This window comes from Bos indicus, chromosome 24 (assembly GCF_029378745.1).
Source record: "Bos indicus isolate NIAB-ARS_2022 breed Sahiwal x Tharparkar chromosome 24, NIAB-ARS_B.indTharparkar_mat_pri_1.0, whole genome shotgun sequence".
In the NCBI taxonomy this organism is placed as follows: Eukaryota; Metazoa; Chordata; class Mammalia; order Artiodactyla; family Bovidae; genus Bos; species Bos indicus.
The window spans coordinates 30,984,607-31,009,816 of NC_091783.1; the positions used below are offsets into that span (position 1 = coordinate 30,984,607).

The window sequence follows — 25,210 nt, forward strand, 5'->3', positions numbered from 1 at the left end:
CCTGCAATACAAGAGACCTGTGTTTGATCCCTGGGTAGGGAAGATCCACTGGAAAAGGGATAGGCTACCCAGTCCAGTGTTCCTGGGCTTCCCTTGTGGCTCAGCTGGTAAAGAATCTGCCTGCAATACAGCAAACTTGTGTTCAGTCCCTGAGTTGGGAAGATCCCCTGAGAAGGGAAAGGCTTCCTACTCCAGTATTCTGGCCTAGAGAATTTCATGGACTGTACAGTCCATGGGGTCACAAAGAGTCAGACACGACTGAGCAACTTTGACTTTCACTTAGCATGAAGACGGAGAAGGCAATGGCACCCCACTCCAGTACTCTTGCCTGGAAAATCCCATGGACGGAGGAGCCTGGTAGGCTGCAGTCCATGGGGTCACTAAGAGTCCGATACGACTAGGTGACTTCACTTTCACTTTTCACTTTCATGCATTGGAGAAGGAAATGGCAACCCACTCCAGTGTTCTTGCCTGGAGAATCCCAGGGACGGGGGAGCCTGGTGGGCTGCCGTCTATGGGGTCACATAGAGTCAGACACGACTGAAGTGACTTAGCATAGCATAGCATAGCACGAAGAGAATGTTTGGTGAAGATGAGCAGTAGCTGAATGCACTTTCATGAGATGGCTTCCCAGGGCCATGTGTGGGCTACAGTACATCCCTCTCTTCCTGGAGGTCTCCCCATTTTGACTTAACCAGAGTCTGAATCCACTTTCAGGGACCATGCATGCAATATGTTGACATATTCAACAATTACATGGTACCTTCCCATCACTCTATGTTCAAGAGGGGCAAAAGACATTAGGGAAGACATATAGATGACCAACAGGCACATGAAAAGATGCTCAAAATCACTAATCATCTGTGCTGTGCTAAGTCATTCAGTTGTGTCCGACTCTTTGTGACCCCATGGACTGTAGCCCACCAGGCTCCCCATCCATGGGATTCTCCAGGCAAGAATACTGGAGTGGGTTGCCATTCCCTTCTCCAGGGGATCTTCCTGACCAAGGGATCGAACCTGCATCTCTTTCTGTCTCCTGCACTGGTAGGTGGGTTCTTTACCCCCAGTGCACCTGGGAAGCACTAGTAAGTAAGGTCGCTCAGTCGTGCCCGACTCTTTACGACCCCATGGGCTATAGTCCACCAGGCTCCTCTATCCATGGGATTCTCCAGGCAAGAATACTGGAGTAGGGTGCCATTTCCTTCTCCAGGGGAACTTCCCGACCCAGGGATCAAACCCAGGTCTCTCGCGTTGCAGGCAGATGTTTAACCTCTGAGCCACCAGGGAAGACCTGGGGAGCACTAATCATCACAAAAATGCAAATCAAAACCACAACAAGATACCACCTCACACCTGTCAGAATGGCAGTTATGCAAAATAAAACAAATAACAAGTGCTGATGAGAATGTAGAGAAAAGGGAACCCTGTGTACTGATGGTGGGAATGTGAATTGGTGCAGCCCCTATGGAAAACAGTATGGGGATTCCTCAAAAAAAAAATTTTAAAGTAGAAGTACCATATGATTAAGCAGTTCCACTCCTGGGTATTTATCCTAAGAAAGCAAAACACACACACAAATTAGAAAAGATATATGCACCCCTATGCTAACTGCAGTATTATTTACAATAGCCATGATATGGAAGCAACCAAAGTGCCCATCGATGGATGAATGGATAAAGAAAACATGCATATACCCACACACAATGGAATACTACTCAGCCATAAAAAAGAAATCCTGCCATTTTGACAATGTGGATGACCTAGAGGGTATTAGGCTAAGTGAAATAAGTCAGACAGAGAAAGACAAGTACTGCATTTTATTTATGCATGCAATCTACAAAACAAATGAAAAAAAAAAAACAAGGAAAGAGAAACAGAGTTATAGATAGAATAAACAGGTGGGTTGTCAGAGAGGAGGGAGGTAAAGGGAGGAAAGAAATAGAGGAAGGAGATTAAGAAGTACTAACTTCCAATTGCAAAGTAAATGAGTCATTATGAAACATACAGTGTGGAGAATATAATCAACAACCATGTAATATCTGTGTGGTGGCATATTGTAAGCAGACTTAGGGTGATCAGTTTGAAATGGTAGAAGTATCAAATCAATATTGTGTAGCAAGAACTAACGTACTATTGTAGTTCAATTATACTTCTAAAACAAACTCACTTCACTCACTCATAAGAAGAGATCAGATTTGTGTTTATTAGAAGCAGGAATTTGAGGAAGGGGCAACTGGATCAAGGCAGTCAAAAAGGCACAAACTTCCAGTTATAAGATACATAAATACTATGTCTATAATGTACAATGTGATAAATATATAATTCATACTGCTGTTATTTATGAAAGTTCTGAAGAGTAAATCATGAGTTCTCTACAAGACAAAGGTATTTTTGTGCTTCTTTCGTTTTTTATCTATGTGAGATGATGTTCATAAAACTTGGAAGTCCACTAAAACTTAATGTGACAATCACTTCTTAATGTATATAAATCAAATCATTATGCTGTATGCCTTAAAACATACCATGTTGCATATCAACTACCTGCATGCTTCATTTGTGGCCGACTCTTTGTGACTCCATGGACTGTAGCCCACCAGGCTCCTCTGTCCATGGGATTCTCTAGGCAAGAATACTGGAGGGGGTTGCCATTTCCTTCTCCAGGGCATCTTCCTGACCCAGAGATTGAACCCACGTCTCTTCTGTCTCCTGAATTGGGAGGCGGGTTCTTTACCACTAGCACCACCTGGGAAGCCCATAATACATAATCAGAATCTCTGTTTTTACATGAAAGTTGCTCAGTCGTGTCCGACTCTTTGCGACCCCGTGGACTATAACAGTCCATGGAATTCTCCAGGCCAAAATACTAGAGTGGGTTGCCATTCTCTTCTCCAGGGGATCTTCCCAGCCCAAGGATCAAACCCAGGTCTCCCACATTGCAGGTGGATTCTTTACCAGCAGAGCCACGCAGGAAGCCCTTATCAATTATATCTCAATAAAATTGGAAGAAATAATAAAGTATACTGGAGGATGTGTAGGCTCACGCAGATGCTCCACCATTTTGTTGTGCAAGGGTCTTGAGCACTGGCAGGTTTCGGTGTTCACAAGGGGCCGGCACCAACGGATGACTGTACTGCAACGTGTAAGATCAATATGACAACACGTGCTAGTTTGCTACAGTTCCGTCCAGCTTTGCAACCCCATGGACTGTGGCCCACCAGGCTCCTCTGTCCATGGGATTCTCCAGGCAAGAATACTGGAGTGGGTTGCCGTGCCCTCCTCCAGGGGATCTTCCCAACCCAGGGACTGAACCCAGGTCTCTTTCATCTCCTGAATTCACAGGCACGTTCTTTACCACTGCCTGGGAAGCTCACTTAAAAATAAGGCATTGACAAAATTTTGGCACTTGACCAACACAAGGATGTTTTTACCTAAAAATGCAACTCAATATTATATTCAGTTTATTTTGGAATAGTTATCTCTACCTGACAGTCGATGCTCGAATAGCACCAAATTATTTTTTAATTAAAAATTTTTTAATTGAATTTGCATATATGAAAAAAGTAACATACTGAGAAAGTTATAAAATATAGTCTCAGGCTTATGTAAAGTCATGACTGCTTTCAACAATTACTGAACTCTTAAAAAAAATCTTCATAATCATGTTTGTTTGTCATAGATGAATGCCACAAGTATGACATTCTCAACACATGTAACTACTAAATGTAATATTGCATATTAACTTATTTCCTTTAAAATTTCACTAAGCAATTCTGAGTACAAGGACATATTAAAATATCCCAGTGTTTCTCCTAAGAATTAGGTGGTCTTCTTTGATTTTTTCTTCTCTGCTTCTTCTTTTTCCTTTTCTATTTCATTTACTTGTAATTCAATTTCTTTGGCACTAAACATCTGAAAAGAAAAAATTTTTAAAAGCAAATTTCAACTATAGCAACAATTTCTAACTATAATGCCGATGAACCCAATTATATTTTATAATTTTATTTTTTATAGCTTTATATCTTATAACTTCAAGTACATGATGAAATATTTCAGAATTAGCTTAATTATAACAATTATGGACAAAATCAGAACTCTACAACATTTCCACTATCATTGTGCTAAAATAAAAAGCCAGGAAATGCAATATTGTGTTCCATATCTTATATATGGATATAATTCTGAACACATTTGAATGCAAAGCTTATTCTATTCATGAAAAAATAACTGATTACTGAATTCCCACCCCATCCCAATGTGCTTCTCATGAGGGTTTGTTTATTTTATCAGCTCCTGGACTAGCCAAAGAGGTAGGAAAATGATGATTTTCATGGTGCTTTGTTTATAACTCCCAAACTAAGTAGAGAACATAACAACGTACATACATATGTATGTCGTGGGGCTGGAGAGCTGACTCTGGACTCAGTGGTTCTGTGTCCCTGTGGTTTTGGCACAGCTGTCCCTGAGTCCTGGAAGCAGAGGTGACAACCTGCCCCATACCATCTCCATACTCTGCTCGGCACCCTGGTTGTTTATGTGGAGCCCCACAGAGGCAGCCCCAGCCCTCACGTCCCCACTTCTCTTATTCACTGAAACTTGCTCCTGCCTTGTCCTTGCATCCCTACCCACTGGTGTCAAAACAACAACAAAACTCTGAAAACCAAAACCCCTGCTCCATACAGCACTGATTTTAACACTATTTCCCCTTGAAATAGTTTCCTTAACACAAAAGAAAGGGTATACGTAAAATACTGCTGTAGGGCACATTTTTCATATAGTTTCCCATGCAAGTGCTTTTTTACGCTCTCAGCTAAAGACCTAGCTGGCACACAGTGTGAAGCTCTACCTAATGAACAGTCAGTCACATTTCAAATGCTCTTTACCAATGAGTTCTCTATCACAATGTTTGGAACAATTTATTGCAGTGCTCTGGACAATTTACTTTGTGGTCCAGCAGTTTTAACACACAATGGCTGACTAAAGGTGTACAACTAATAATGCTAGACTTGATATAAAGAAATATGGAAAGATGACCACAATTAGATATTAAAATGCAAGTCTTACAGAAGCTTAAGGCACTCAGAAGTGAAAAGTAGAGAAAACAGATAAAAACCAGTAGGCAATCAAGAAAAGGTGGTTTTTTAACATAATGAAGGATAACATTATGTTAGAAGCCTAGAGGGCCAACAATTATATAAATGGCAGCTGAATGACACTGGAAGCTAATCTTGATTTCAGATCTACAAAGACAGCAAGAGGGACTGTGGCTATATGGTGCCAGGAATGAATCTCCACAGGGAATACGGTACGCTGACCCTATATGGGACGGACTCAGTAGGGATTCCTAATTATAAGAACATGTACTGACTGCGGTTCGGTTCAGTTCAGTTCAGTTCAGTCGCTCAGTCGTGTCTGACTCTTTGCGACCCCATGAATCACAGCACGCCAGGCCTCCCTGTCCATCACCAACTCCCGGAGTTCACTCAGACTCACATCCATCAGATCGGTGATGCCATCCAGCCATCTCATCCTCTGTCGTCCCCTTCTCCTCCTGCCCCCAATCCCTCCCAGCATCAGAGTCTTTTCCAATGAGTCAACTCTTCACATGAGGTGGCCAAAGTATTGGAGTTTCAGCTTTAGCATCATTCCTTCCAAAGAAATCCCAGGGCTGATCTCCTTCAGAATGGACTGGTTGGATCTCCTTGCAGTCCAAGGGACTCTCAAGAGTAGGGTAGCCTATACATAGATCTCAGCACCCCTAGGACTTCACAGAGGGCTAGGCAGAGATAACTGCTTGTGTAGTAAGCATGTACAGATTAGTGACAGCCCACAGAAACAAAACAGAATTCATCATAGTGTCAATGGATGCTAAGGGAGGTTTCAGGCTTGTAATAGATTCACAGGTGTCAGCAACATACTAAATTTTTTTGTCAAAAGGCCTTATACTATAGGTCTTTTTCCTCTTTGGTTAATGACTTACCTTCAAAGGTTGGTTTCTTCTTATTATAGCAAGTTCAATGTTTTTTCCACCAGACTGGACAACCTAATGTAAAACAAGTGCAAGTTTAGAATTACTCCAGGAAAGTCTGTGTTTTAATAAGCAACTGAATGGGGGGAGGGGGGGAATCCCATGATTTTCTGTATATGCTTTATTAGATCACTTACTTCCAGCAAAGCTCTTATTGCTAATTTGATAGCTTCATTGTCATTTGCTATGGCATCTTCTGTGTAATTCTTTTCCAGAAATTCTCGGACAGTTTTGGCACTTCGACCTATTGCATTTGCCTTGAAAGATAGAAGATAATTATTAATACCACTGCAATATGAATGAATTTATGGTTACTAAGTAAAGTTTAGGGGTTTAGAGTTTATTCCACTATTACTTAGCATAATTACTAAGTGAAAATTGTAGTTTGAAGATTTAGGGAACATTTCAACAGCTCATTTGATTTACTACATGAATAATCTGAGATAATGGCATGACTTATTTTCAGATACACCAATGCCTTGTCCTGGCCAGTGCTTTCTATTCCGTTAACGGTTCCCAAGTCCTTAGTAGTCAAAAAAGATTGAAAGAGTTGAAACTCGAAAAGATGTAAAGAGGAAAGGATATACAACTGCAATATGATGCAAAAAGAAAAATAAAAGGGCATCAGTGTGAAGAAGAAAAGTGTTTCTTTGAACAGGACTGTGCATCATTTTATCTCCTCTGACTGTAAGCAAGAAGGGCTGCTTCTGTTCCATTCCCCATTTTTCTTTGTTCTTCAGAAATTTTCAGCAGATGAAAGGAAGTGGCAAAAGCATCTCCCTGGCTGCATGACTACAGGTAATATATAGCCTGTTCTTTCCATTCAGTGTAACTATCCAGATGAGTACTAGTGATGATAATGATAACAACAGTAATTTTTATTAACAGAACACTTAATGTGCCAGGCACTATGTTAAGCATTTTAAACAGATTATCTCATCTTAACCATCACAAAAACAATTAAAAAGATACTATTACTAACTTTAATTCATGAAGGAAGAAATGAAGGGTTGAAAAGGTTAAAAGAGCCGACAATTTGGACTGGATGACTTTGCTGTGGTGGGGGCGCTATTCTGTGCATTGCAGGATGTTTCACAGTCTCTATCCACTAGTTCAGTTCAGTCGCTCAGTCATGTCCAACTCTTTGCAACCCCATGGACTGCAGCACACTGGGCTTCCCTGTCCATCACCAACACCCGGAGCTTGCTCAAACTCATGTCCGTTGAGTTGGTGATGCTATCCAACCATCTCACCCTCTGTTGTCCCCTTCTTCTCCTTCCTTCAGTCTTTCCCAGCATCAGGGTCTTTTCCAGTGAGTCAGTTCTTAGCATCAGGTGGCGCAAGTATTAGAGCTTCAGCTCCAGCGTCAGTCCTTCCAATGAATATTCAGGACTGATTTCCTTGAGGATTGACTGGTTTGATCTCCTTGCAGTCCAAGGGACTCTCCAGAGTCTTCAGCACCACAGTTCAGAAGAATCATTTCTTCGGCGCTCAGCTTTCTATTCACTAGATGCCAGTTGTATCCCCTACCTCAGTGATGACAACCAAATGTGCCTTGAGATATTGTCATATGTCCCTATGCTGGGACAGAATCACCCCTATTTGTGAACCGCTGGCTTAGGTAATCTTGCCCAAGATCATATAGTGGGTAAGCAGAAGATATGAGCTTTGAAACCAAGTAGACCAAATCATCAATCTGAGCTTTGAGCTCTATACAACTGTGCTGCCACATGCCCTTCTGCTGTGATGGCTCCAGAGAGTGAAAAGAACCAGCAGAAAGGCCCATCCTTTCACTGAAGGGTTCTGGCTGCAAATAGGGAATGTCCCAGTTCTAACTGGTATGTACTATGGTTACTGAAAAGAGATTGCAAAGGAGATTTTTAGGAAGTGAGTATAAAAACATACCTTTTGTACTACATGAACATATAGTTCTGCAGGAAATCAGTCCTGAATATTCATTCAAAAGACTGATGCTAAAGCTGAAACTCTAATACTTTGGCCACAAAATGCGAAGAACTGACTCTGATGCTGGGAAAGATTGAAAGCGGGAGGAGTAGGGGACAAAAGAGGATGAGACGGTTGGATGGCATCACCGACCCAATGGACATGAGTTTGATTAAACTCTGGGAGTTGGTGATGGACAGGGAGGCCTGGTGTGCAGCAGTCCATGCGGTCACAAAGAGTCGGACACGACTGAGCAACTGAACTGAACTTCGCAGAACTTTTACCATACCTTTATATTTCAGAAGATTAAAATAAATAGCTATGAAATTTTAAATCGGAGTTTGTGGCCTTGAAATTTCATTAAGATCAAAGAGAAACCCTTTGGCCTGGTGTGACTTCGGAGTTTATTAGCTTGAAGTTTGCTTTGGTCAGCTAACTGGCTGCCTCCTGGAGAGGAAGTACATAAAGTAGTGGTTTATCCAGAAATCTCACTGAGCCTTTAAAAGTCACCTTGTAAATGCCTGGTGACTTTCCTGTCCACTGCTTCCAATAGCTGATGTCAAAATTCTTTACCCCCTAACCTATTTGACTGGTTTCCTAAAATCTAGCTGCTTCTTACCACACTTATAACTCCACCCTCCCTCCAACCCCATTACCCACTTGAGCTCATTTCAACAGACTCTTGATGGTTTTGAAATGTTTTTCCTGCCTGCCTGTCCAGATTAATGATGATTTTCTGTGGCAAAGAATATTAGCTGCCAACCCCAGTATTCATTCTTCCTCTGTGACAGAACTCCAGGCAATGTGCCTGCTGAAAAATGTCATGTCCTACCCTCTGTTACCAAAAGGAATATACAAGTGGAAGTAACTGGATGAACCTTCTAGGAATCTCTGCTGCCTATAATGCAGACATGTTGGCTGGAGGTCTAGTAACTACCTCGGGAGCATGAGAAAAGACTAAGATAATAAAAGAGACAAACACCAGTAACTGCCTACTTCAACCTTCTCATTATGCAGGAAAGATAAATCCTTACGTGTTAAGGATCATCACGTCCCTGTGGTTAGGAGCTGAGAACAGTAATTCACAAATAGACCTCTGAGTGGATCCTGGGATGTGCTGCCCTACTCCCCCTCAGAAATGAAAGCCTTATTCCTCCAGCTGCTGGCAGTGCTAACGGCACATGGCCTTCACCTCTTAACTTTCTTTGAGAGGTGCCTTTGTTAGCAAGAGCTATCTCGCTTAAGGTCTTGTACTGTCCAGAGGTGGACAAATCCAACGACTGACTGATGAAGAGCTATTAATGCCCAGATCCCCCATCCCAACTTGAAACAACTCTGAAGAGCTATCCCTGCCCCAGGGCTTCCCACAGGGTGATGAGGCCTTTACGGAGATTCCACTGCAGCCCCACTTTTCCCTCAGCCTCATCTGTTCCCTTCAACAAATGCTAGTCCCCAAAGCACTTACTAAAAATGATGGTTAAATGGCCTTTAATGATGGTTAAATGGTATTTTCCAAAGAATACCAGTGTGGAGAGAGGATCTATGATAAAAGGGTTCCAAATTAAAGTAATCTTGGGGACTACTTAAACTGTTTCTAGAATATTTACAATGCCTTTTAGAACATGCAGAACTTAAGAAAATTTATTAAATTTCTTTAGAAAAACATCTCCCCACATTAATTAGCCTTAAACAGCTTAACTTACATATATTAACATCCAAAGAAATACACTTTGAGAAACACTGTTCTGAAGTATACAACATACTAACTTTGTTCCTGTTTAAAGTATTACCAACACAGCAAAAAACTTGGCCTTATAAGCTTATCACCATCACTCTATCCAGGCTGTTCTTGCCAAGGTCACCAATGACCTGCATGTTGCCAAATTCAATCATAGCACAGCGGTTTTCTTATTTGATTTATCAGTGGTGCTGACTTGGCTGATCAACTCTTCTTGGAATCCTATTTTCACTCGGGATCCAGGATATTACTCTCTGGGTTCTCCTCCTTTACAGAGTAGGCTGGATCTATCCCTACCTTTCACTGGCCGACACCCCTGATCTAAATCTGATTTCACTTATTATTAAGAGTCCCCTAAATCATGGCTCAGTAGGTAAAGAATCCACCTGCAATGTAGGAGACGCAGGTAGACGCAAGTTTGATCCCTGGGTAGGAAAGATTTCCCTGGAGGAGGGCATGGCAACAACCCACTCCAGTATTCTTGCCTGGAGAATCCCATGGACAGAGGAGCCTGGTGGGCTACAGTCCATGGGGTCGCACAGAGCTGGACAGGACTGAAGTGACTGAGCATGCATACAACTTGCTTGCCTGCTTCCGCCCTACAATCTATTCTCAATGAGAGATACTTTTGAAATAGAAATCAGATCATGTTACTCTAATGTGCAAAAATCTCTACTATCTATTTCACATGTCCTCTAACCATACCTTGTAAGACTACAACCTAGCACTGCAAAGTGTTGTCATTACACAGTGATGACACAGCCGTTCTCAGCAGTCCACGGTACCATCTTACCAGGATGTGTGGTGTACTAGGTCAGAGTAAGAAACAACAAAACACAGAAAAAAACAAAAAAGAAAACAGAGAAACTTGACCTTATGTTTAACAAAGTGCCAGAGGGCACACCCCTAAATAAAAATAAAACCACAAGAATTTACTCCACATTGAAAGGCTGGATATCAGAATGTATATACTATAGAGAGAATCATCTGGCTTGAGGGAAGTAGCATGAAGTAGAGGACAGAACCCTGCACTAAGAAGCAGGAGACCCTGAGTTCTAATTCCAGTCTTGCTATTAACTAGTGGTGAAAACTTAAAAAGTCACTTAACTCCTGAGTATTACTTCAAACGTATAGAATAAAAAAGTTTCCAAGATTTTTTGTTATAGATGATTTTTTTAAGTTGCATAATGCTTCCTTCAACCAAAATCTTATAAGAAAGTGCAATACATAGAATCAGTGAAATGAGGATGACACGGTGTACATGTGTGCGCGCATGCTCGCACTATTTACACCCTCCCACCTCTACCACCTGGCCTTACAACACCACAGCAAAGCAGTTTCAGACCCAGATGATAAATAAACTTGCCAACAATTAAGCAATCTCCATTATTTTCCTAACTGACTTTGAAATAAAAATGCTTCTCAGCAGTTGTTGTTCAGTCGCTAAGTTGTGTCCAACTCTGCGACCTGGACTGCAGCATGCCAGGCCTCCCTGTTCTTCACTATCTCCCAGAGTTTGCTCAAACTCATGTCCACTGAGCCGGTGATGCTATCCAACAAGTATAACCCTCAAATTCTAAAAGACATGAACAAATTCCTGACTCACCTTCCAAGCATGATAAGTACCAGAGGGATCAGTCTGGTATAATCTTGGGATACCATCATCATCAAAACCTACAATCAAGGCAGATATACCAAAAGGCCTTCGTCCATTGCTCTGAGTATATTTCTGAAAAATAAAATGTTTTCTTGACTACTCTCTGTATGAGGCCAAAGAAAGGACAACACTACTACTTAACACATAACAATTTCTAATATAAAGTATTCCTGATAAAATTATCTTTTATTAATTTCTATTTTGTATAACTTCAAGATCCTCTTGCTGAACTTTTCTGTAGTAACCTCAATCCATGATGAAAATTTTAAAAAGTAAATACTGACAGTCTTGTAAAATGAAATCATAAGTTTCTTATGTATGGTCTCAAATTTGTTTTCCTGTTGCCTTATGTAAGTTTGGTAGCATAACTAGACTGTAACCATTTTCCTATTGCAGAGAACTGTGCTTGTCAGGTCATTTCGGTTCTCAACAAAGTTGATTTCAGTGAGCTGTGCGAAGCACGGCCTTGGTTTCATTGTGAGGGACACTGTTGTTATTATCAAGTATTCTTACTTGATACTATTATTATCAAGTATATTCTGTTCAGTATGCTCTTATCTCTACATAAAAATCCAACTAAGACATTTCTTTTAGTCTCAAAACAAGAAACTTCTGTTGAAGAAAAAGCATGTTTTTTCCTGACAATGGGGCACTGGAAACCAGTTTTATCTTTTTACTTTGGTGCTAGGAACTTTCTAAATTTGTGTCCTAGGGAGTGATTCTGAGACTGGCATCCACAGAAGTTGTGCAGAGAGGCAGCCATGGTAGAAAACTCAGGACCACATTTGTAGGCAACTGTATGAAGTCTGGCCTGTATTTAGACTAGCTTTCTTCTTGGACTTGTCTACATAATTTTTAAAAAAATTTTAATGTTATTATATATATATTTACAAGCCACTTTAAATTTGGGGTTTTTTTGTTTGATTTTTCTTCAGCCATGCCATACAACTTGTGGGATCTTAGCTCAAAATACCTGCACCCCCAAGCAGTGGAAGCCTGAGTTGTAATCACTGGATTGCCAGGGAATTTCCAAAGCCACTTTAGATTTAGTTGCAACATAAACTCTGAAAGAATAGGGTTTGTCTTTTTTCTCTGTTATTCCCTAAAGTTCCTAGTTCACACGTAGGTATGAAGTAGATGTTTTGTAAACATACCTTAAAGGAAAGAAACTTTTACTTTGTTTGCTTAAGCAACCACTTTGTTTTGTTTTGGCCATGCCGAGAGGCATGTGAGATCTTAGTTCCCCCACCAGGGATCGAAGCTGCATCCCCAGTGTGAAAAAGAAACACGTGCACAAGGGTAAAATCATTTAAAAGAACAAAAGTTGTACATGAGGATAACTTCTGTTCCAGAGCCTCAGGCTTCTCGGTAGCAACGCCACTGTTACAGATTCACAATGCGTGTCTCTATAAATGTTCCATGCATAATAGTTTTTATATTTCCAAAAGAAAACCTAAAAACCTTAACTGGGAACCTTGTGTACACAATCTTCTCTACCTTGGCTTTTGGTGAGTACCTTTTAACTTGGGAAAATCAAAGCAATGAAGAAAGAAAAACAGAACAATATAAAAATGTTAAACTTTGTTGAAACGAATTAAATTCTAAAAAAAAAAAATAGGGCCATTTCTTGTAAGTATGAAATTTAAAAATGTAGTATCTAGAATATATAGAACCTATAAAAAAAATCTCTATGTAAAAACAAATAGTAAAATTCATCCCAGGAAATATTCTAAATTCTTTAAGTGTACTATATATATTGCAACTCAACAAACATTGTAATGTTAATTTTATAAATAAGGAAATTGAGGCAAAACAGGCTAAATGATTTGCCCAGGGCATTAACTAGGAAGTAGCAAAGCCAGGACTTAAACCCCACATTTCTCGCTCCTGGGAGCAAATTCTTAACTGCCAGAGTGCCTGTCAAAAGAAAAGACAGTTTACACTAGGAGAAATGAAAATAGCAAACAAACATGTGGGGAAAATATTGACCTCACTACTAATTATAAAATACAAATTAAAACAACTGTTACAATGCTATGCTATACTTATTTGCAAAATAAAAGAAAAATGAAAAACCCAATGCTGATGATTCTTTAGGGAAATATTTAGGTACTGCTAGTTGTACGATAAAAATTTGTTCAATCTTTTTAGAAAGCAATTTAGCTACATATAACAAGAGTCTTAAAACTAATTACAACCTTTAATCTAGGAATCCCAGACTGAAAATTAATTTAACAATATAACTCAAAAAAGAAAAAACTGTGACCAAGATAGAATAATGTTATTAAAGTAGCAGATTGAAAGAGAAAGGCAGAAAGAGGGAGGGAGGGAGGGAAGGAGAAAAGGAAAGAAGAACCTGGAGCAACCTAAATCATCAGGAGACGGCAATTAGAAACAGTACTATATAGTTAGGATGGTGAGTGTAAGAACTATGCTGCTGTGGATAAATAGCAAAGAAAATGATAATAAATGAAGCAATATTTGTATACATCATGATTATACTAAAGGTCAAATCATGTATCTACACATGGATTCAGAAGACATAATTTCTACACCTGATCAGTTGTGTTTAGCTTTGTAGATGAAAGAATCAGGTATTTCTGTGGAAAACTTTAAAAATGGTGTCTTACTGCTACATCTCTGAACTACAGAAATCTCCTTAAAAGGTCACTCTTTTTTTTTTTTTAATATTTAATTCTCAGAATTGATACTGATTGAGATTTCTAGTGATCAAATCAATCCACTCCACTGGAATAAGAATCTGAATATGAAATGAGAAATAATAAGGAATTTAGTACATTTTAACAGACTGAATGGTTGGAGTGACTAGTATTCCCATGATAGGACCCATCATGGTAGAAAAAAGAACACTTGAAATCTGCTGGAATACTGGCTTACCTGCTTTAAGGTTGCTATGAAGCGAGTTATATATTCTACAGTGACTGGGTCCTCAACTGTAAGCTTATGACTCTGACATTCCACACGAGCTTTGTTTATTACTACTCTTGCATCAGCAGTCAGGCCTATAAAAACAGTCAAAGAATAATGAAGTCTTCCTCATTAAAAGTGTTTTGGCCACCATGCTATTTTTCCTGTAACATTCTTTGTTTTTTCCAATATATGTCCATAATAAAGAATTTATGAAGTAGAGTATCACTCATCCTAAGTTGCTTTGTTTCCTTCATTTGATCCATTGTTATTTACTTTTTAAAGAAAATTGTTTTAAATAATATTTAAACAGGAAGGTTAAGTAACCTATTTCCCAAAGATCAGGATGGTTTAATTGATTATTAGGTTTTATTAAATTAAAAAAAAAAACTCTGTAGTCAAATTTTAAAAGCTTTTTTGAGACAGTATCAGTGGCAGATTTGTTCAAAAGCTGACCATCTATCCTGATTCCAGAACCAAGCTACTTATTACCTAAACATAAACTAAGTTGGATTTCTTCTTATGAAAACAACGAAACTTCATTATCAAACACGAACTCAATCTGCTTTCAACATGACCGTGACATGCCGCTTGTCAGCTTTCTGTCTAAGATTAGGGGTTTGAAAATGAAGAACATTAAAACAGAAAAAGAAGGGCATTTGCTGGCAGTCGAATGGCGAGGACTCTGGCATGTCCATTGCTGAGGGCCTGGGTTCGACTCCTGGTCAGGAACTAGGATACCACAAGGTTAGAGCCAAAAACCAAGAAAGAAGGAAAGAAAAAACTTCATCTTGCCTTTATCGCATCAAAACATCATGTGATGAATTCTTAACACTTCTAAGAGGAGATAGAAGATGTTTCTATCAAAATGACCAAAAACTTAAATGGATTCAAATGATTACAAACATTTCTATTGAAGACTTTATGGCATTTGACCTTTTCATCACCATTTACTTTCTTTCTCCACTCTCTTAATATCATATTGCTCAAAAAACTCATTCACAAAATCTCTGAAACAGCCGTTTCTCACATAACCAATCAGTCTTCGGCAGTCACAAACTCTTGTTTCCCTTCCACACCATTTCAAAATGTGTTTCTATAAACCTGGAAGAATGGTTAGTTCCTGAAGATAGTTAACAGTAACCAACAAAGCAGCAGCTGTCAGAACATGCCACTGTTGAGAACCACTCTAACACTCAGGAGTAGGGTATGAATTATAATCAGACAATCAGTTAAAGAGAAAAATTGATTCTTTTCTCTTTGCAAAGGTTATCTGAGAGAAAGAAATGGTGATAGATTGACTTAGCTTACCCTATAGGCTAAAAGCTTCACTCCATTTAAAAATATGATAGGAGATGTTGAAGTACAGTATTTCTTTACATTGTAAATATTGATATGATCCAAAACTATAGAAAAATAAAAGTATCATATGTAGAAAACTCATTGTCAGAAATCTTGGTTTATAGAGTTGTGACTTTCCCAAAAAATATAAGACATACTATTTATGTTTAATGAGAAATGGAGTGTAGTATATTTATGAAGTATGTATATTATGTAACAGCTACCGTGGGGCCAGCTGTGTTACATCAACATACTCTGCATCATTACTGTAGGCCCACAAGTACCTGCAAAAGCCATGCAGACATGGTCATCAAGGGCACAAATCTTCCTCACAGTTCTTTCATCTTGAAGCTTGGCAACGGATTTTTTTTCGACCCCGAGCACAACTATATTGGTACCTCGAATTCCAACCTGTTGAGTCATTATAAAAAAGAATGAGCTGGCCATTTTAACGCCTATAATCAAATTATTCTAACAAATGACTTACAGGAAAAGGCTTTTCTTTAAACCTTCAGTATAAAAGAGAAAAACAGACGTCTAAGAAAAATAAAACACACAAGTATAGGCTTACAGAAAGTCTATTTCCTAAACTCAAAGCAAATAGGTATAAACTAGAAGAACACACCACCAGTGCTGAAACTACACGACTGTCCGAATCTCAGACACCTAAGGGAGTACTATCTAAAAACAGGACAATGTTCACCCAAATGAAAGAAGATGCTGGGAACACATGACCATTTCTTGTAAAATGGGCAGTACCAGTACTGGTGGTAGTAGAAGCAGTCTAGAAGGTCAAGTAGATAAAATCCTGAAAGCCCTTTCATACATCTCACAGGAGGGATAAGGATTAGGGCCCAGAGCAGACAGTTTGGCAGCTTTTTATAAAACAGGCAATTAACATACAATCTAGTAATTGTACACCTGGGAGATTTTATCAGAGAAATAAAAGCATGTTGACACAAAAGCCTGCTATGAATGTACCTTTATTCATAAAAACTCCAAACTGGAAACAAATGTTCTCCAATACATGAAGAGTTAATTAAACACTATGGTACATGCATACCATGGAACACTACTTGCAATAAAACAGATACATGCAACAACTTGGATGAAACTCAAGGGAAGAAAGCAAATCCCCAAAGTTTCATACTGTATGATGTCATTTCAATAACGTTTTGAAGTTACAAAATTTTACACATGAAGGACAGATGAATGCTGCCAGGGATTAGGGCCATCGATAGGTCAGTTTGGCAGGGAAGGTAAATAAAGAGTTGGGTATGGTTAAGTAAGAGCAACATATGGAATTGTGGAGCTGGAAATGGTTAGTATCTTGACTGTGGATACAGACAGGAATGTACACAGGCAAATGAGTCCAAGGCAAATTGGAGAATTTGGAATAAAATATCAACATCGATATCCTGGTTGTGACACTGTACCAGTTTACAAAATGTTAGTATTGGCAGAAAATGCAGAAAGTATACTAGGAACCCCTATGTTTTATTTCTTCCAACTGCATGTGAATCTACAATGATCTCAGTAGAAATTACATTTAAAATTACTCCACTGGAGACAGGAAAAAGTCAGGAAAGATTAAACAGACTGGAAAAATGTTGATAATTACTGGTGCTGCGTAATGGGTATACAGAAGTTAATTATACTGTTCCCTCTATGTCTTTGTAAATGTAAAATATTCCATAATAAAAAGTTTAAAATAAATCAAATAAAGCCAAAAACAAATAAACTTCAGCTTTCTCTCCAGGGTTTTTCTCACCAACATCTGAAGTGAGTGAAGTCGCTCAGTTGTGTCCGACTCTTTGCAATTCCATGGACTAGGGCCTACCAGGCTCCTCCATCCATGGGATTTTCAGGCAAGAATACTGGAGTGGGTTGCCATTTCCTTCTCCAGGAGATCTTTCCAACCCAGGGATTGAACCCAGGTCTCCTGCGTTGTAGGCAGACACTTTACCGTCTCAGCCACCAGGGAAGTCCGTTATGGCTTCCCTTATGGGCTTCCCTAGTGGCTTAGCTGGTAAAGAATCCGCCTGCAATGAGGGAGACCTGGGTTTGACCCCTGGTTTGGGAAGATCCCCTGGAGAAGGAAAAGGCTACCCACTCCAGTATTCTGGCCTGGAGAATTCCATGGATTGTATAGTTCATGGGATTGCAAAGTCAGACAAAACTGAGCAACTTTCACCAACATTTGAACACATGGCTAAATCTCTCTTATTTTAAACAAAATATTAAAGACCACTTTATTTCAATTCTGCCTCTCTCTCTTAACCCTTTCAAGGCTAAATACTGTCATCAACTCTTAGTTTGTACAGCAACCTGCTTTCCACCCCACTCCTCCCAGTGTTTAGCCAAGGTGGACTACTCATAGGTCATTAAGGTCCCTTATGGCTTTAGTCTATCCTCTACACAGTCTGTAATCTATATTTTGTTTTCTTGAGTGAAGAAGGGTACTTAAGAAAACTCATTTGCTTGACCTTCAACATAGGTTTTAAGCTGAGGAGAGAAAGGATACACTTTAAAATTAGTATTTCCGAGCCTAGATCAGTCTCTTGATTTCCAAACATGTATATTCAGCTGTAGGTCAGAAATCTGGACAATTTAGCTAAGTTCAGTCTCTCACAAGGCTGCAACCAAGCTGTCACCCAAGGCTGCACTCATCTCCTGGCTCATGGGGGAGAATCTTTACAAGCTTACTCACAAGGTTGTTAACAAGATTCAGTTCCTTGTGGATTGCTGGACTAAGGACCTCAGTTCCACACTGGGTTTTGCTCCATACTGGGTTTTTAACAAAAACGTTTCCCTCAGTTCCTTGCTATACAGAACCCTCCATACGACAAATCACAACATGCCAACTGGGCTTCACCAGGGTAAGCAAGCAAGAGGCTGAAGTAAGTCACCATCTGAAACCCAACATGTGAAGTGACGTTCCATCACCTTTCCCATCCCATTCCTTAGAAGCCACCCACTAGGTTCAGCTCACATACAGGGAGAAGGTTACTTGAAGGAATGAACACCAGAAGCTGGGGATCATTAAAGGCCATTTTGGAGGCTGCTTACTACAGATCCTACAAGCATGTCAATTACTGCTTCAGATTGCCTTAAAAAAAAAAAAAAAAGCAGTGCCATATACCAAGAGACTAAATCCAGAAACAGAGGCACCTTCTCTGACTCCTCCCTCTTCAATACCTTTTCTCCTTCCTCAACCCCCAAAACCATCCAAATAATCATCCAACGTATCAACAATACCATGGAATTTTCTCCAGAATCTGCCGTGTGTCCCTTTTTGCCCCAACCCTAGTAACACCTCCTATCGTCTTTCATCTGGGCTACTCCCACAGACTCCTATGAGGTTTCCCCACTTCCTTGATTTCATCTAATCCACTGACCATGATGCAGTCTGAGAAATCTTTGAAAAATAAAAATATGAAGAAAAAAAGAAAAGAAAATCGGAATGTTGCACTCCCCCACTTAAAACTTGTATTAGTAGGGAACATTTCTCACTAGGCAAACCAAGATAACACAGAAGTAAACTTGGGACAAAAGGATCTAGGGACTGTAATATTTACTTCTGTATTATCAGCTTTCTGCTCTCTTAATGCAGACATGCTTTATCTGTTCAGGAAAAAAAAAATGGGAACCCTGGACTCATATCCCAATAGTTCTCCCAGAGGAAAAAAGCTACCAGTATCTCTAGCTAGAAAAGTCCTGCTCTATGGACTTATACTGGCTAGATTTCTGTCCCTTGCTTATTGCAGGAGGACAGAAACTACGAATGACATTTCTTGGGTCATGTGAGTACCTCTTTGGTGAGACAAATGGAGTCTGTTATTAGAAAGGCAGAACAATAATAGCCACATCAAAACCCTTCAAGCCTTCTTATTCCCTTAAAAGCATTCCACAGTCTGGCTCCTGTTTCTGGCTTCACCTCTTCCCATTTTTCCATTGCTTCAGCAATCCTGAATGTCTTTCAGTTTGTGAACCACAGTTGTATTTTCCTACTTGGTCTTGTCACGTTAGTTCTTTTTGTCTATAATACTCTCTTTCCCCTTCCACTTTTTCATCTGGCTAACTTCATCTTTCAGGTGTCTACATAAATATTACATACTTCCTCATGGGGACCATGGACCTAGGACCTAATACCTAGAGTTCCCACAATGCCTCATAATCTCCCATTATAATACTTAGACAGGCCTTGTTAGGACTATAGACTCACCGTTATCCAACATCCCTGCTAGACAGCAAGCTCTCTGAGGCCAAAGACTGAGTCTCTTTTGTCCACTGTGAAACCAGTGGCCCTCGCACCACATCTGGCAGGTGTAAGTGTTAAACAAAAATGTCTTTAAATAGTAAATGGAAGTGCTGGAAGAACTACAGACAAAATTGAAGGATAAAGAGAAAACAAAGGGATAGTAAAGAAGAATAACTACCATTTACTAAGTACTTGCTGTGAACCAGACACTGCAAGATGGTGAACACATATTATTGCCTCAATTCAATTCTCAAATCAACTCTATGAAGCAGGCACTATTTTGATGCCTATTTTACTATTTAAAAAACTGAAGCTTAGAGAAGTTAATTGCTTTATATGATACATATCTAGCTTCCACATTTAAGATGTTGACATAATTAATATACCAACATTTATGGAATAAATCACATGGTGCAACACAAAGTGCAAAGGCTGTGGAAGCAGAGAAACTAAAGTGAGGGTATGGACTCTGACTTTCTGGCTGGGTACCCTTACCAAGTTATGGAAGCTTCTGAATCACAGCTCCCACATACATTAAAAAGGGGATTAAACACTGTTCTTAATGGTGGCTCAGTGGTAAAGAATCCACCTGCCAACACAGAAGATGCAGGAGATGCAGGTTCCATCCCTGGGTTGGGAAGACCCCCTAGAGAAGGAAATGGCAACCCATTCCAGTATTCTTGCTTGAAAAATTCCATGGACAGAGGAGGCTGGTGGGTTACAGTCCATGGGGTAGCAAAGAGTTGGACGTGACTGATCAATTGAGCATACGGTATAAGACAATGTACACGACATATGTGGGGGAAAATGAGTATTACTTAAAATGGTAGTTTACTTCTTTCTCAGCTCCTCCACTGTATATCCTGCAGTAGAAACACAAAAGGCATTACACCATTTAAATTCTCGAAAGTGAAAGTTGCTCAGTTGTGTCCGACTCTTTGCGACTCCACGGACTACACAATCCATGGAATTCTCCAGGCCAGAATACTGTTGTGGGTAGCCTTTTCTTTCTCCAGGGGGTCTTCCCAACCCAGGGATCGAATCCAGGTCTCCCACATTGCAGGCGGATTCTTTACCAGCTGAGCCACAAGGGAAGCCCAAGCATACTGGAGTGGGTAGTCTATCTTTTCTCCAGCAGATCTTCGAAACCCAGGAATCAAACCAGAGTCTCCTGCATTGCAGGTGGATTCTTTACCAAGGTCTTACTATCCAGTTGAAGTGAGAAGACTATTAAGAATATCTGACATTAAAGAGAGTATGAGGCCAAATGTTCTGTGCTTAGGTGCTCAGTTGTGTCTGACTCTTTACGACCCCATGGACTATAGCCCACTAGGTTCATCTGTTCATGGGGATTCTCCAGGCAAGAAAACTGGAGTGGGTTGCCATGCCCTCCTCCAGGGAATCTTCCCATCCCAGGGGTTGAAACCAGGTCTCCCACACTGCAGGAAAATTCTTCACCAACTGAGCCACCAGGGAAGCCCATGAGGCCAAATAATAAATACTATACACTGTTCTGTAGTACAGATGATAAATTCAGAGAACCAAGAGATCCATGATGACTGGAGTGGATCAGAGATGGCTCCACAAAGGAGAGAAATATGCAGAGATTCTTAGAGAATAAGATGGAGAGTGACAGAGGTGTTTTCTGCTCTCCCCACCTACAAGGGCAGAAGCATATATTGGTAAAACCACAAAGCTGCACCCTTAATTAAAATGGATCATGGAAGACTTTGATGGCCAGACTGTGGATCTGGGGTTTGATAAAGTAGGAAATATGGAGCCAATAACAGTTTGGGGTCAGAGAAAGGACAGAATGAAGAACGATAATAAATCCTATCATTTCCATGGGAATACTGTGAGGGGTTCATTTTTTTCCTTTCCTAAAAAGAAAGGTATTACCTCTCTAAAATGTTATTCAAACATATTTTTCATTTATATAAAAAGGGAACTAAGGAAAAAGAAAACAGGCCTCTTGCCTCACTTCATTCTGTAAGATAATCATCAAGAAGAAAGCAGAACCCAGGGTCTCTAGTTGCAGCCCATATAACTTTTGTATTACTAAATAATATCACATCTTCATATTGGTCAAAACTGGCCAACCTTGGCTTATTTAAAACTCATCATATCAACTGTCATTTACAGACAGAATCTTCTGTGACATATCTTAATAAAAAGTGCCATTATAAACTTTACCCCCACGTGACAGGTCATAGCACCCTAAAGGAAACACAACGAATAACTCCATACAAAGATGCAAATTATAATCCAGAATCCTGAGACAAAACTGTCTCCTCCTTGCAATGTATCTTTAAAAATGCCCACTATAGGTATTTTTATATCCTTACCCTTTTACAGCTCATTACAAAGGAACTATCAATCAGTTCTATAGCATTCTTAAAACATTTTAAATAGCCAATGCGGTTTCTTATTACACCTCAGTCTTCTCCCATTACTCCCTTTATTTTAGGCTCTAAAACTGGGGCATTATTTTCTAACCATATGCTTCACGCCATGCTGGGGATTATATAACTTCTTGTTTTTATCAAAATGGTACCCCTTTGGTTTAAGCTACATCAGACTTTTCTTAAATTTACAATTCTAAAAGAATTACTTACAAAACAGAAGTAAAACTAGAGGGCCCAATTAAATAGAAAAATACTTTTAAAATGATGATAAGATTCCTTCTAGTGTTATTTTTTTTACCACTTCACATTTGATAGATTTATAATAAAAGTGAATTATTTCCTTCCATAACTAGGTTGGTATGGAAAGCGAGAGAAAATATAGACATTGCTAGACTTAGAAATGCACTGTGTATTCTCATAGCTGGTGTCTCCTTTTCCAAGATACACAACAAACATGCTCATGAAATTCGAAAGATTTTAAAACATCAAATCCTCCTGAACCCAATGGCTAGGATTTGGAAGATTTGGGGTAACAGATTTTTGGTCACCAGGCCATTTTTGTCCTTTTTAGTTTTTATAAATCACTAAGATTATTAAACGTAATTAAACCTTGGCAGGAGTACTACTGCTACCCTGAGTATTTGAAAGTTTTTCAGAAATGTGGATATATCAATTTAAAGGAGGGTATACTCCAAAATCACTGCAGATGGTGACTGCAGCCATGAAATTAAAAGACACTTACTCCTTGGAAGGAAAGTTATGACCAACCTAGATAGCATATTCAAAAGCAGAGACATTACTTTGCCAACAAAGGTCCGTCTAGTCAAGGCTATGGTTTTTCCTGTGATCATGTATGGATGTGAGAGTTGGACTGTGAAGAAGGCTGAGCGCTGAAGAATTGATGCTTTTGAACTGTGGTGTTGGAGAAGCCTCTTGAGAGTCCCTTGGACTGCAAAGAGATCCAACCAGTCCATTCTGAAGGAGATCAGCCCTGGGATTTCTTTGGAAGGAATGATGCTAAAGCTGAAACTCCAGTACTTTGGCCACCTCATGCGAAGAGTTGACTCATTGGAAAAGACTCTGATGCTGGGAGGGATTGGGGGCAGGAGGAGAAGGGGACGACAGAGGATGAGATGGCTGGATGGCATCATTGACTCGATCGACATGAGTCAGTGAACTCCGGGAGTTGGTGATGGACAGGGAGGCCTGGCATGCTGCGATTCATGGGGTCGCAAAGAGTCGGACATGACTGAGCAACTGATCTGATCTGATCTGATACTCTCCTTTGTAACAACCAAACCAAAAGTGGGAAATGGCCAAAGAGTGGAGATTTTGGGGGCTTAAAAATCTCTAGATGGCCGCTAAATACTCAGGAGTAAATTTTTGAACAAACATTTTTAACAGGTGAAAATGTTTGAGTAGGTTAGCCATTTCAACGGTTTTTCTCCACAAGATTTAATTTCACATCGATTTAGGCCACATTTCATTGACAGACATATTCAATTTTTGATTTTTACTGTAACTGTTACTTTTCCACGTGTCTGCCAAATCCTGAGGAAGTGGGTAGTGTGCGTTGAGGTAGGATGCTACAGGCTGAAAGAAGTCTTTTCTTTCCTAACTGTCAGACACAGCATTAATCTCTCTTCCACAAGACAGACAGGCACCGAAGGAGAAATATGGTATGACATCCCTTATATGTGGAATCTAAAAAGAAATGATACAAATGAACTTACAGAACAGAAAGATACAGACTTAGAGAACGAATTAATGTTTGGCGGGGAAAGGAAAGGATAGTTAGGGAGTTTGGGAAGGTCACTGTACACACTGCTATTTGCAAAACGGATAACCAACAAGGACTTGTTATACACCACATGGAACTCAATGTTATGTGTCAGCCTCCATGGATGGTGGGGGCGGGGGCGGTTTAGGTGAGAGAGGATGCATGTATACGCATGACTGAGTCCCTCTGCTGTCCACCTGAAGATACCACAACATTGTTGATCCGCTATACCTCAATACAAAATAAAAAGCTTGAAGTTTGGGGGGAAAAAAAGTCTCTTCTACAGTCAAGGCTACAAAACACTCCCCCCCACCCCCACCCCAGCCCCGCTTCGCCCCAGGTACATGTCTATGGCGACTGTTAATGGCAGTTGCAACAACGGAAACCTAAGAAATCTACCAACTTTTAACTCCGCTGTTTCCAACCCTAGTTTCAGAAACAACACCTCCCTTGATACAGAAAGGAGGCAATTTTCACACGTAGGGGACTCTTTTCCGGTCCCCCCATATCCAGCGATGGGCTGGGACGGTGGAGTAATCAAGGCCTGACACAAGGCAGGGGCCGATGGCTAAGAAAAGTTGCTCTCTCACCGCGGTGGAGCCTTTCTTTACTGCTTCCTGGGCATATTCCACTTGAAATAGGTGTCCATCCGGGGAGAAGACAGTGATCGCCCGGTCATACCGAGACGCCATCGCACACCACTACCCCTATTCCAGCTGAGCCCCCCCCCACACACTATCACAGCCGAGGAGCGGCAGGGCCTGCGGCCACGTGCTATCCGGAAGTGCTTACGTGCTCCTCAAGACGCCGCCGGAAGTGTTTGCAACCGCGGGTGAGACGTGCTAAGTGCGAATCGACTGTGATCCTGTTCCAGTGCTACCCTTAGTTCCTGGTTCCTGAGTCCTGGTTTTCCCACTCTGGTATTGCTCCAGGATGGGGTTGTGAAAACTATCTCAAAGAGTAGGGCTTAATAGTGAGAATAGGTCTTTCTCAAGTGGTGCATTGGTAAAGAATCCTCTTGCCAATGCAGAAGACACAGATTACACGGGTTCAATTCCTGGGTTGGGAAGATTTCCCTGGAGAAGGAAATGGCAACCCACTCCAGTTTTCTTGCCTGGGAAATCCCATGGA

At 40.3% G+C, this 25,210-nt stretch overlaps 1 protein-coding gene across 1 annotated transcript; it reads right to left on the reverse strand.

The window, feature by feature from the left end:
* Positions 1-2,188: 2,188 nt before the first annotated feature.
* PSMA8 (proteasome 20S subunit alpha 8) lies at positions 2,189-24,847 on the reverse strand. The gene is made up of 7 exons (XM_019986988.2): positions 24,670-24,847; positions 15,918-16,044; positions 14,263-14,387; positions 11,314-11,436; positions 6,163-6,282; positions 5,978-6,040; positions 2,189-3,909 (listed from the first exon to the last, which is right to left on the reverse strand). Exons 1-7 carry the CDS (start codon positions 24,769-24,771, stop codon positions 3,817-3,819), a joined length of 753 nt encoding a protein of 250 aa, XP_019842547.1. The 5' UTR covers positions 24,772-24,847; the 3' UTR covers positions 2,189-3,816.
* Between the last annotated feature and the right edge of the window lie 363 nt (positions 24,848-25,210).